The following is a 14248-nucleotide window of genomic DNA, read 5'->3' as shown; positions in this document are numbered from 1 at the left end:
ACATTTTTTTTTAAAAGCAATTGGGGTTAAGTAACTTGCTCAAGGTTACACAGCCAATTATTTCTGGGTGTGGTGCTAAGTATCTGAGCCCAGATTTGATCCCCAGGTCATCCTAACACTGGAACCTGTACTCTTACTCACTGAGCCACCTGGCCACCCCTAAGCAATTGGGGTTAAGTAACTTGCTCAAGGTTACACAGCCAGGTGTTCCTGGGTGGGTAATAAGTGTCTGAGCCTAGATTTGATCCACATGTCATCCCGACACTGAAGCTGGTGCTCTTACTCACTGTGCTACCTGGCCGCCCCCACAATATTTTTTTTAAAAGGCCATCTCAAGGGAGGCTTGAGAGCAAGTGAACAGAAGGCTTGGAGATAGATTAAATGATGGCATGAACATTTCTTAGTAGCTCACAAAGAGTCAAGAACTCTTACCAATTAGAAAGACCAATTAGAAGTTAAACAAAGGCATAATCACCTTATATATTTGTATTAAACTATAATGTGGAATGTCATTGGCCATTTCCCATACTTGGAATGATGTCATTCCTCCCTCCCACTTCCCAGGATGTTTCTCTTCCTACAAGACTCAAGGATGGCCTATTGCATGAAGCCTTTATTGATTCCCCCCTTCCCCCTCCCCCCAGTACCCTTCTTCTCAAACTAACTTGCATTTAACTACATTACATGTATTTATACTTATTCTTTTTGTAGTTTTTCTGCATACATTTATATATCTACTTCTCACCCATAAGACAAACTTCTTGAGATTGTTGGGATTATTTCATCCATTCCCATTAAATTGTAAGCTCCTGGAGGGAAGGGACCATCTTTTGCCTCTTTTTTTATTTCCAGTGATTATCAGTGCCTGGGGCACATAAGTGCTTAATAAGTATTTATTGACTGACTATCTAAAGTTTAATAAATGCTTGTTTATTAACTGACAATGGATAATTTGATTCTGAAGGCTTAAATCAGGAGTGGTCAGGATGTATCTCTCTTTGTGAAAAGGAAATATTTCTTGTAGGTCCAAACAATAATTTAATAAGCATTTAAGTGGTTATTTTGTTTCAGGCAGTGTGCTAAATTCTGATAAAAAATGTAAGTAGTTCTCCCCCCCACACACACACTAAAAGAATTTTCATTCTAATGCAAGAGAATACATACATAACTAGGCATAGATAAGAAACAGATAGAGCAAATAAAAATTAACTTTGAATGGGGAGGGATGAAGGGAAGATTGGGAAAGGTCTTCTATCTAAGGTTGTATTTGAGCTGAGTCTTGAAGGAAGCCAGAGATTTACAGTTAGAAGGACCCTCTGGCTTGGTGAGATGAAGGGATTCACTCAAGGTCATACCCAAGGTAGCAAATGGCAGAACTGGAACTCAAACCTAGGGCCCTTTCTACCACTCCATATTACAAATTACAGTAGCAAATACTAGCATTCTTTAAAGGGTTATCTATATGTAGCAACTAGTTTCTGTTTAGGAAAAGAAACTCTAGCTCTAGTCCTAGTTGGAGGAACCCTCCCCAGAAAAACCATCTTTTTATATGTGGGGAGAGTATTCAAATTCTCCCCAAATCCAGCATCCAAAACCAAAAATGAAATCTAAAATTTTTTGCTTATGCTAAGATTACATCACTGAGACTTCATTTTTCACAAGGATATAAGAAAGAAAGTGTTAGACATGGCAAAGAAAATTGAGCTTAGGTAGGCATGAGGAAGAACATGGCAGAGTAAGCAATGAAGAGACAGAACTGTATATTGTTTGTTGTACTCTTTCCTTTATGAAATGTGGGGTATGCCATATTTTTTCATTGACAATGATGTTTTTATTGCCAGTGATATTAAGATCATATCTAAGGAGAAAGAGAAGGAACAAATATTTGTTCCATAACTCAACCTACATTAGTTACCATGTGATTATCATGGGGAGGGGCTATAGGGCTAAGAAAATTTCATTTTTCCTCTGTATTTCAGAGGTCTCATTATTGTTCTTGTAGACAAAACATTATCCTAATGACTGATTACAAATACTGACCTATCTAAAGTTTATTAAGGCAATTTTTTCTTATTATTATTTATTGTCCACTTGAACATTTCTTGAGAAGCAGAACAGGCTTGAAGGCATGTGACCTTGGCCAAGTTACCTTTCCTCATCTATTAAGTGATGTGATTGGATTAGAATGATCTCCAAGGTCCTTTCAAGCTTGCGTGTTTTATTAAATCTATGGAAGAAGAATACCATTTTCATATGCTCTGATGATAGATCTAAAACTCCTATTCAAGTCGAAGGCTTTGATTATAGGAGTAAATATTCAAGTTTTCCACTTGGAATCAAAGAGACCTCTTTTCAAATCTCCCCTAGATAATGAGCACTTCATTTTCTAAGGGTGAAGAGTACACTCAGCACGTCTGAACGTTCTTGAAACATTTTGTTGGATTAAGTTGTGGGGGGCCAAGTCTAATGTATTCTTGAGCAGATGTCCAAGATCTGGGAGGATGCAAGGCTCCTCTGGGCAGCTGTGCCATATCTTTCCCCAAAAGAATATTTGGCAATCAGTATCGAGAAATATTGCTTTGTCTGCTACAAGCAGTCTGGACATGCAGGAAGCAGCTTGCTAGTCAAGGTCTTTGCTGAGATCTATATTTATCTGAGTGCATTCCTGAGAAACTGGTTATCCAAAGTTCACTGTAAAACTTTCCATGTATAAGCAAGAAAAATATAATCAACTATACTACTCCATTAAAGCAGCATTGTTGTCTAACTATGCTGGCCTAGCCCGACTCTTTTGTTCACCATCTGTCCTACAAACATCAGTTGCTGGCGCTAAGTAGGTTGAAAGAATGGGTACAGCATCCTCAGACTTGTCCTACTGGATTTCCTAACTACACTTCATGGGAGAAGAGACAGGAGAAGGAATTGTGAAAACATTTTGGGGACTCTGGAAGGATGAGAATATATTTGGTATCACAAAGTAAGATAGTTGTCAAGGAGAGAAAGGGAAGGAGGTTGATTGTGACCAGGAAGTTTTTAGTGAGATGCTAATGAGGTGAGAAGAAAAGTGATAGCTCCTGATTTGAAAAAAATTCATAAGCAGATTGCAATAGCAATTCTCCAAGGGCTTCAATATGAAAACAAAGCAAACTTAATACTACTAATAATAAAACAACACCAAGATATCTCTGATAGTGAGATATCATGAGGTGGAAGAATGTGGTCCAAGGTAGAAAGGGAAGAAGAACCAATGACTAACAGGAAATAATTACAGGACTCTTCCTGAAGAGGTGGCAACCATATACTATGAAAAGGAAGCAGTGCCTTATCCTCCAAAATATACTATTTCTTCATAGGTGCTGTCAAATGAAAGATCATCTGGAAGAAAAGGAGGAGTGGTGGCCATAGGATTTAGAGTTGAAAGGGACTTAGAGATCATTTGGTCCAGTTCACTCATTTTTTTTTTTCAATTAAGGAAACAAAGATGCAGAGAAATTAAATGATTTGCCCAGAGTCACAAAGTTAAGAAATGTAAAAGGTAGTATTTGAAATTGAGGACTCTTTGATTCCAAGTCTATTTAATGTCTTATTCTTTACAACAGAGGTGTCCAAAAAAGCAGAATGCAACACTCCCAAGTGTTGCCTGAACCAGATTAAGACGTAATCGGGAAACAGTTAATGAAATAAGTAAAAATATACTAAAACAGATATAACATTATATTTAAAAACTAGGTCTGTCCTATAGGGATCATTATGTACCAATCAGTGCCTCCCTTTTCTTTTTGAATTTGACACCACTGGCCCACATTATGCTGCCTTTCTTGGTGCTGAGAAGAATTGGAACTGCTATTTGTTGACCTGAGAAGAGCAGAGATCTACTGTCTTCCTGGTGGCAGATCTACAACCTGATGGAACCTTTTGTTTTGTCTTATAAAATAGTCAATATGCACTTATGGGCATTCATGTGGGCTTAAATGTGATATTGCCAGAAGAAATCTAGAAAGCTTTGCTAAAGATTCTCAAGTCTTGGTCAAGAAACTGAATATATCAGATGGTGTTTTCATCACTTATGCAGATTATAAAGTGAGGGCTTCTGAAGAGAAAGGTAGTTTTGAAATGGAACTGCTGGTTGAGAATGGGATGTGGATTTCTGTGGCACAAGTTAAAATATAGGCATCACACAATTCTAGCCAGGAATAGAAAGCACTTAACAAGTGATAGTGAAAATTGTTTTTCTTGCAAATTTAATCACAAAGAGAAGAAAATTGCATTTGCATATCCACCAAACTGTTATTACTAAGTATAACAACAGTGTGGAATGAGAAGTTGTAAGTATGTGTCTAAATTCATAGGATACAGAATCCAAGAAACATACTGTATTTCAATACTTAAACCATGGACCCAAAATCTATACACAAATGCACAAAATATGGGCTAAAAAGATGAATTATAGGCCCTAATGACAAAAGGCAAATCTGACTTCACAGGTAGGTGTTGCTAACATTTAAGTTGAGAAGGGCACACCTTAAAAAAAACCATAAAAGATATGAAAAGGGGAGTGGGCCTGGAATAGCATTGTATATTAAGAAGGTATATTTAGATGAGAAAATCCAGGAACCAGAAGGGGAATGCATAGTAAAGGGCATTTAATTAAAGATAAATGAAGTGTCACTATCCAATAACTGATATCATGGCATATATGCCAAACTATTTCTACAGAATGGGGAAATCATTGTGTTCAGAGAACAGATCAAAAATGGGGAACAGAGGGGTGCTACTGCAATGACAGTAGTCTTTAATTATTTGGACATGTGCGCGAGTTCTTTCTTAGTTTATCTAAAGAATAATATTCTCCAAAATCAATAAGTGGGAACTCTATTCTGGACCTGATTTTCACCAGAAAGGAAAAACTGCTCACTGGGGTGGAAAAGATGAGAAAAACATTTATTCTCTTCTAGAATTTGTTAGAAGAGAGAACAGCTGAGAATAGTCTGACATGTACCCTAGATTTGGATAGCAAATTTTAAAGTACTCAGAAAAAAGACAAGTACGATAGTTTGGACTAAATTTTGACAGGGGAAATTGACCCAGGAAGGATAGTAATTCCCAAGAATGAAATTATAAAAACACAAAGAGAAGTAATGTTGATGATAAAGCAAGAGGATTTAAGTTTTGAAAAACAGCTTAACTATTTGCAAAATACAATGGGTTTCTTCGGGAAACAGCTGGGGTCCTCCTCACCTAGGGAAGATGACTTGTGTATTATAGCAGGGATTCTCATTTAGGTATTACATAGGGAGAACAATGGCCTTTCTAATTGAGATTCTAGGACTCTAAGCAAAACAGATACATGATCTTGATCATTTCCAGGGAATGCTCACTGTTTTTGTACTCAAGAAAACCTGTTGTTTATTCAAAGTAGGCCAGTTTAAAACATTTTAAGTGAAAGAAAATTCATGCTATGCTATTTACCAAGAATAATAATTATGTTTATAAACCTCATTTATATTTTCATGAAATATATCCATGCTTTTCAATCAGCTATACCAATGAAACAAAGGAAACGAGGACAGTTGAATCAGTCAGACATTTCTCACAAATATTTGTTTCTTTGACTTCTGATTTTTTCTTACACAGGGACATCACATCAGCTTTTGATGGAATCCTATCTGAGTTACCTGTATTGTTTTCTTGTATCATACCCAACAGCATTGGTCTCCCATATTTTAGTGGCCAGGACCCTCACGGTGTTGAGAAATAAAACAAAGTTCAGCTGAAAAACAAAGTATGAGAAGGAAAAATCAGTTACAAGTCAAGTTGTTTTGTATAAATAAACATGAGCCTTCCTTCTGGGTACGTATCCCAGGGCTCAGTCTTGAAAATCATTCATCCTATTACCCGTTGGATAAAATACCTTAAAGGTATCCATGTAATCTATATACAACTCCAATCTATATATTATGACAGCACATGTTACATGTCACCTTAAACATTTCATTGGGTGATAAAAGTGAAAAGTAGTACATAGGAAACAAAAATTGACTGCCTTGTTGACATACTCAGTATTGAATTTATTTCTGACAGATCATAAGCACTACAGGAGATGCTTTAAATTCAATATATCAGGAAATTTTACAAGCAAGTTTTTAAAATTAACTGTCATTTATTAAGACTGAATGGCATACTGGATAAGGAGCTAACCTTTGAATCAGGAAGATGAGGGGTCAAGACCCTCTTTTGATATATAGTATTTGTCTTACCCTGGGTAAATCATTTAACTGTTTTTTGTTGTTGCTTTTTTGTTTTTTGCTTTTTGGAGGGGGGAAGGTCGGGTAATTGGGGTTAAGTGACTTGCCCAAGGTCACATGGCTAGGTTTTTTTTTTTTTTTTGGTGTTATGTCTGAGGCTGGATTTGAACTCAGGTCCTTCTGACTCCAGAGTCAGTGCTCTATTCACTGTGCCACTGAGCTGCCCCCATTTCACTGTTTTTAAATTAATTTAATTTTATTTATATAAAAATTTATTTTATTTTCAGTTCATGGAACAAAAAAGCATTTCCATAACACGGTAGAATAAAAGACACCCTTCTAAATTGTAGAGTAGGTACCAAGTTCTATTGGTAGGAGGAGTTTCTTCTCTGGGAAGGCCCTAAACTAATTAAATCACAAATCTAGTTTAGCCAAGCACTGTGATAGGTACTAGGGATACCACGTGTAATAAGAAGATCCTCTCTGTCCTCAAGGAACTTTCTGTCTACTGGAGAAAATAATATGTATGCAGATAAGTAAATGCAAATGCAAAATATTTGCAACATGGTGACACACCTAGATTCTCTTGGAAATCATGTGTACTTCAGGGGAGGAGATACAGTTGTGCATTGGAGGGTAGATGACTAATATACAAAAAGTCTAGCTGGTCCAGCAAGCACTATTCCTCTGTTTCCCACCTCTCCCCTGACCCGTTAGGGTTTTTTACATGAGGGAGAAGCATGGTATGGTGAAAAGAGTCAAGTCAAAACAACTTGCATTTGACATGATACAATCATACACCAGCTATTTCACATGTGAACCTCAGTCGATTCATCAGTAAGAGAACGGTAATTATATTTCCTATTTCATAGCTGTGTTATGAATATTAAATAATATACTTGTAAAAACATTTTGAAAACTTCAAAAATGTTATATAGATTCCAGATGTTATTAATGAACAGTTTGCTTCAATGCTGAAGGGGGATAGGCCTAGAAGTGAAAGAGCTTTGAATTTTTCAGTGCTAGGCATGGTCTCTTGATCTTGTCCTTTCTTCCTTCCTTCTTTCAAACACCTGAAATGGTACTAGATTTCCTATCTTGCAAATTTAAAGACCTACTTATTAAAGTTCTTGTCTCATCCTGATGCAGATACTAATAGTATCTTAAAGGTTAAGTGTTGCTTTTCCAGTACCTTGTGAAGCCCCTAGTTTTTTCTCTAACCTGAAGGTATCCTAAAGTTTCTTCCTCTTATCTTGAAATACCATAAAACTTCTTCTTTATCTTGGACCTTAAAATTCCTTGTCTCCTCTCCCCCACCCCCTTGGGTCATAAAATTTCCCCTGTCTACCTTATTTTATATCATCCACAATCCTCATCCTTTCCCTAATCTTCAACCCCCATAAAACCTCTAAAACTACTTCACCATTCTGAAACCTCTATATCAGCACAATTCCCCCAAATATTGGAGTCTCATTTAGCTTTCTTTTGAGGAAACCTACAATGCTTTTGTGTGAATAAAGCTCCCAATGAATGGCTAAGAGAAAATTGTGTCTAAATGAATTCTTTCATACCTCAACCAACTCTTCCAACTGGCACCTCAAAAATCCCACCTGCTGGAATTCCTTAGGCTTTGCTGCAAATCTTCTTATGTGGGAAAAAGTCAGAACTTGCCTGAACTATGTGAAACTGTCCATCTCTTGGTGAATTCTGAATAACTGGCCATCTCCTGGGGATTTAGCACTATAGTTAACGCAAATGAAATTTTTTTTAGTGTAATTTTTGACATGATGTGATTCTAATGCCATTTCAGTTTTATTACTTACAGGATGAATTACACCTTAGGGACACAATAAATTATCTGTGGGACAAGGGGAACAATTTCTTAGCTCAGATGCTAGTAGACTAGGTCACTATGTCCCTGTGTACTGCAGGGCCATATTTATTCATAATTATTTATCTTTTAAAGCAAAAGCTTCATTGTGTCATGTCATTCTAAAACTCTATATAGGCGTATGATATATAAGTAAATTTTCTATTTGAGTTGTAAAGATGGTCATGCCACAATATCAACTGTTGTGATTGATCATCAGATTGATTTGGTACTGGAGAAGTAGATTAGTTCAAAGAATTAAATGCATAAGAACCAAAAGTAATTAAAAATTGGTTCAATGTTCAGTAAACCCCAAAACATAAATCAGTTAAGGAAAAGATTCCATATTTGACAAGAATTACTGGAAAAAGTTAAAACCATTTTGCCAGAAACCAGTTGTTTAGACCGGCATCTTACAGAATATATAGAATAATAACTTCAACCTGAATATAAAAGGTAACATCCTAAAGAAAGAGGCTTTAAGAAGGCAATTCCTGTAACTATAATCAGGAAGGTAATTTTGTATGTGATGTATGTAATCATAAAAAACAAGAAAATAAATTATTCACATGAAATTAAAAAAAAGGATTCACACAACTGAAACTGCAGATAGAGTAAGAAAAATTGTAGAAAAGGAAAAATATTAGCAGTCATGATTGATACTTTTGATATCTAAGATATATAAGAAAATGATACAAATCTGTGAAGCAATAAATGGTAAATGATATAAATAATTTATAATATAATATCTTTTGTTGTTATATCACATTACTTTATTTAGAAATTTAGCCTTCCAATTTCTTCTATTCAGTGAGCCATACATTGTGAGAAATGATTTGAATTGAGGAATATATATCTATGTGTCTGTGTATATATACATACATGCCTATATAATACATATGTGTGTATATATATACATACATACATACACACACACACATATATATATATATATAATCAACAAAACCAACCAATATATTTCCAGTTTCTGGTAGTATATGCAATATTCCACACCCATAGTTTCCTACCTCTGTAATACAAAGGATAAGGAGCATTTTCTCATCTATTTCCTTGACCAGTGTTGATTATTCTAATTTCAAAATGGTCAGTTTCATTTTTGCTATTTCCTTTTATGTTTCTGGAATAATTATGTGGAGGCAGCTAGGTGGTTGAGTGGATAGAATACTGGGCCTGGAGTCAGGAAGACCTGAGTTCAAATCCTGCCTCAGACACTTATTAGCTGTGTGACCCTATGCAAGTCACTTTACATCTGTTTGCCTTAATACACTGGAGAGGGAAATAGCAAACCATTTCAGTATCTTTGCCGAGAAAACTCCATGGACAGAATTGGCATTCTATGGTCCATGAAATGTCAGACATGTATGAATGACTCAACAAGCAATTAAGTAATCATTTCCCTGGTTCGTACTTCACTCTGCATTAATTCATAGTAATTTCTACGCTTCTCTAAATATTTCACTTTTACCAGTTATAGTGGCAAAGTAGTAATTACATCCATCTATGCACCATTATTTGTTTAGCCATTCCCCAAGTAATTTAGCTGATGAGTCACTGGTCCAGATTACCATTTCATGAGGTGTATAGGCCATGCACACTTCACTCCAAGATCCACCCATTATTATCCAGACTTTTCTACCTCCTCCCTTGTGCCCTTTCCTCTGAGCAAATATCCTTCTTACCACTTTTCTCACTGTGTCCTAATTTTCTCAATTTTACCTGGTATCTTCATCATTAAAATACAGTCTCCTTGAGATTAGAACCTTTTTTTGTCTTTTTTTGCTTGCATTTTTGTCCTTTAGTGAATAACAACAGTGTCTGGCACATTAAAAAAAAAGCATCTTAAACAATGTTTTCTATATCACTATCTAATGGATATCTTTTCATTTCTTTTCAGTTCTTTACCCTTATTAAAAAAAAAAGTATTGCTGTGACTATTTTGGTGTATACATGGGCCCTTTTATTTTCTTTGCCTTGCCTGGGAGAGGTATACATTCTTATCAGTGGAATTTTTGACCAAAGGTTATAGATATTGCAATCATTAATGTAATATTTCATTTCAAGCTTTCTGTTGCTGTTTAATGGTGGCTTGTGTGATCCTGACTTTGGTTTCTCAGTCCTTTAATTCTTTTTTTTTCTATTGCATTAATTTTTATTTAGGTAGGAAGCTATTGATTTTGGCTATTAGATTTCTGGGTGTTTTAATTTGGGGGTTTCTTTCATGAAGTGACTGGTGGATTACATTTTCATTTTTCTCTTTGGTTCTAAGAGATCTAGGTATGGTTTCATTACATTTTATGCCCAGCTTGTCAGGTAGTCCAATGATTTTTAAATTACTTTTATCTCTTTTGCAGATCAGCTATTTCTGTAGAAGATAGCATACCTTGCCTTCTATTTCTTGGTCTTTTGATATTGTTTAATATTACTTGTTGTTATTCCATAGAGTTATTAACTTCTATTTGGTTCATCCTAAGTTTCAAAGAGTCTTTCTTGAGTAAGATTTTATACTTCTTGTGCAAAGTTCTTAATTTTCTTTCCATGTCTTAGCTCTAATTTTTTCAAGTTCTTTCCACTGGCATTCTTATTTCATTTATAAAATCAATTAAGAAACCCTTTTATAATCTCTTGATTAGCTTATTTCAGTAATTCTAGTTGCACCTGTGACAAAGCTTGTTTTATTTTGAAGCTTATCCTGTAAATATTTTGGAATTACTTTCTTTCTTGGGGTTTGTGACTTGGGTGTTCCTGTCATCATGACTTTTATGGTGGGATTTGGTTTTCTTTTGTCATTTATTCATTCCTCCAGCATTATTTCCCAAATATGGATTTTTGAGAGGGCCAAGTACCCACTTCTGGAAGGAATTTCTGGGGCATGGTTGGTTTCATATTCTCTTGATCCTCTTGTTGCTGCTTTTTCCAGGTAAGGAGTACGGCGTTCTTCAGAGATCATTGAGAGAACTCAGACTAGGACCCTGCAAGCTTTCATCGACTCCAAAGCTATTAACTTAGCATGAAGTCTAATTGCTGTCCTACTTATTTGAACTTGGAAAGCTCCTGGAACTGGCTTGGGTCCAGGCCTCCAAGGACAGATTCACACCTGGTAGAGCTCCATTAGATTGCTGCTGGTCTTGGACACAAACAGCTGGAAGGCTGTGTAGATTCAGAAGTGCAGAAATGTGGGCTTCCTCTTCCTTTGAACTTCCTGCCTTGAAAAATCTGCCACATCCTTTAGCCTGAGCTTGGCTGGATCTGAGGCCCTATTCCAGGCTCAGAGTCATATGGATACTGCTTACTTCTGTTCTTGTTCTTCGTTCACTGAATAGTTTCAGGCTCATGACTGCGCCTTACCCCATTCTTTCATGCCTAGACACAGATACTCTCATCAGTTGCCATTGGATTCAATAACCAGCTGAATATTGAGTAATTGGAAAATCAATAAAGAGCCCAAAGAACAGAAAATTAAATGTGTTTCTCTTCTCTTTACAAAAAGTGGAGCAGAATATGCTGGAGGAACATACTGGAGCAGAATGTTCTACACATCATAGCATGTGCTTGTATGGTTTTGCTCTTTTTGCTATGGTGGGGATTAAAATCTAGGCGCAGTTATGTGGGAAGAGGAGAGAGTGAGTGTTTTCTTCAGGAATTACGATGAAATTCAATTTTTATGACAAGGCATACAAATTTACTTTGAGATAAATAATTATTCCTATTAGAAAATTTAAAAACAATGTTTTTTATCAGTAAATATTTTGATACAAATGTAGAGAAACTAGAGGGAATTCAGAAAAGTGTAACAGCATAATTCCTTGAGTGAAAGAATGTACCAAACAAAACTCAAGTTGCTTGGAAGGACATAAAGAAAGACAGTGATGTCTTTTAGTGTTGATTAAAGTGTAGGAAATTTTGTCTAGACATATAGAAGAACATCTTTATAGTAAGGGCTGTTGAACATCAAAATAATATTCTGAGGATGGTTGTGGGTTAGTCATCTTGTAGATGGTTAAAAAAAATGACAGCTCAATGTTCTTGACTGGATTGTGGGATAAGATGGATACTTTAATGTAATAGGTATTCAGTAAATTTTAGTCATGTCCAACTCTTTGGGATCCAATTTGGGGTTTTCTTGGCATTGGTTTTCTTGGCACAGATACAAGAGTAATTTGCCATTTTCTTCTCTAGCTCGTTTTGCAGATGAGGAAACCGAAGCAAATAAGGTTAAGTGACTTGCTCAGGGTCACATAGCTAGTAAGTATCTGAGGCCTGATTTGAACTTGAGAAGATGAATCTTCCTGACTCCAAGGGCTCAGTACTCTATCCATTGTGCCATCTAGATGTCTTTAGGGTTTTTCCAGATAGAAAATAATGTGACTAATTGCCAGAAAATGACCTTTGATTATATCTTGACTGATGATTTCTAAAGCTATGTGTACATCTCTAACCTCTCCCCAAATCTAGTCCTGTATTGACAGTTACTTAATGAATATGTCCATCTAGATATCCTGTAGGCATCTCAGACTGAAAATATCCAGCATAGAGCCCATTATCTTTTATCCTAATCCTCCTCTTCCAGTTCTGCTAAGTATCACCAATTTCTGCTAAGTACCACCCTTTCCAATCCCCACAGTTATTTTCAATCAATACCCACTTTCATTTAATCTTTTTACATCCGTTCAGTTGCCAAGTTCTTCCTCCACAACCTCTCATGTATCTACCTTTTATCTCTTCCTGTGGCTACCACTTTAGTTCAGACTCCCATTACCTTTAGCCTGGACTCTTACAATAGTTTACTAATTCATCCGCCTGCTTCAAGTTTCTCATTTTTTCCAATATATCTTCCATACAGCTACAAAACAATCTTCTCAAACCAAAGATCTGACCATGACAACCTAGTGTTAAAATTTTTCCAGTAGCTTCTATCTTTTTTAGACTCAAATAAAAAATCTTCAGTATGGCATTTAAAGACCGTCATCATCTGACTACAACCTCCCTTCCTAGACATTTCACATTACTTTCTATAACCCTTAGGAAAGTAACCTACCTGCTATTGCTTGAACTCAGAACTCCATTTTGTCCCTTTTTGCCTTCACATTGTTCCCATTCCTGAAAAAGCACTTCTTCCTATCCTTTAACTCTTAGAATATTTGATTTTTTTCAAGGTTCAGTTCAGGTACAACTTTTTATATGACATCTTGATTTCACCTCAACCCCACCCCAGTTATTAATACTCTTTGAGTCAACAACAATAAGCATTTATTAGGCACTTACTATATGCTGGGCACTAGGCTAAGTTATCCTGTATTCATTTACCTATTTCTTCAATAGGATTCCCCCCCACCCCAGATTCTTAGTTATGGTGTGGTGGTGACCCTGGGTTCTTAAAAATTATGACTATGGAGCACAGGCTTCATCAGTTTCCACCATACTGAAAGTCTTCAAGTGTGGTACCAGTAGTAGATCATGTCTACCTTATAAGATCCAGCCTAGGGGCAGATAGGTGGTGCAATGAATAGAATACTGGCCCTGGAGTCAGGAGGACCTGAGTTCAAATATGACCCTAGACACTTAACACTTACTAGCTGTGTGACCTTGGGAAAGTCACTTAATCTCAATTGCCCTGCCTTTCCCCCTCCAAAAAAGAAAAAAAAAAGATCCATCTGAAGTGTAGAGGTTTGTCAGGAGGTTGGGCACATGGTGATAAATTCTTTGCCATGAAAAACCAGGCAACAAAGAACAAATCTTGTATTTCCTGTATTTATAATAGTAGGATGATATAAAGGAAGAAATGACTTAAGATCTGCACAAGATAAAAAAGGCATAGATTGATTAAGATCTGAATCATTGGAAAGAATAACTACATCTATGAGATCACAGATGATTTAAAGTATCAAAGAACTTATATCCACTAGTATACATATCCATTGGAAGAGTGTAAGCTCCCTAAAAGACAGTCTGTTGTTTTACTTTTCTACATGTATTCCTAGAGGTACCAGGGAGTCACTGGCATTTATTGAACACAGGGTTGACATCCTCAGACCTGATCTTTAGCAATATCTCTTTGGCAGCTGAGTGGAGCAGAGACTGGGAGAGGTGAGAGACTGGAGGCAGGGAGGACAAT

The 14248-nt window shown here is 36.3% G+C and overlaps 1 protein-coding gene across 1 annotated transcript in view; it reads right to left on the bottom strand.

The window, feature by feature from the left end:
- Positions 1-14248, bottom strand: part of PTH2R (parathyroid hormone 2 receptor) — a 126208-nt gene that overhangs the window by 10124 nt on the left and 101836 nt on the right. Inside the window, exon 10 of the mRNA XM_069075104.1 lies at positions 5676-5770. Coding sequence (XP_068931205.1) covers positions 5676-5770 — 95 coding nt within the window. The remainder of the gene's footprint in view (positions 1-5675; positions 5771-14248) is intronic.

Source organism: Petaurus breviceps, unplaced genomic scaffold, assembly GCF_028583685.1.
Source record: "Petaurus breviceps papuanus isolate PSGF00001 unplaced genomic scaffold, PetGlider_PUasm1.0 90903, whole genome shotgun sequence".
Classification (NCBI taxonomy): domain Eukaryota; kingdom Metazoa; phylum Chordata; class Mammalia; order Diprotodontia; family Petauridae; genus Petaurus; species Petaurus breviceps.
The sequence above is the reverse complement of the archived record's forward strand: the minus strand, read 5'-3'. Positions and strand labels throughout refer to the sequence as shown.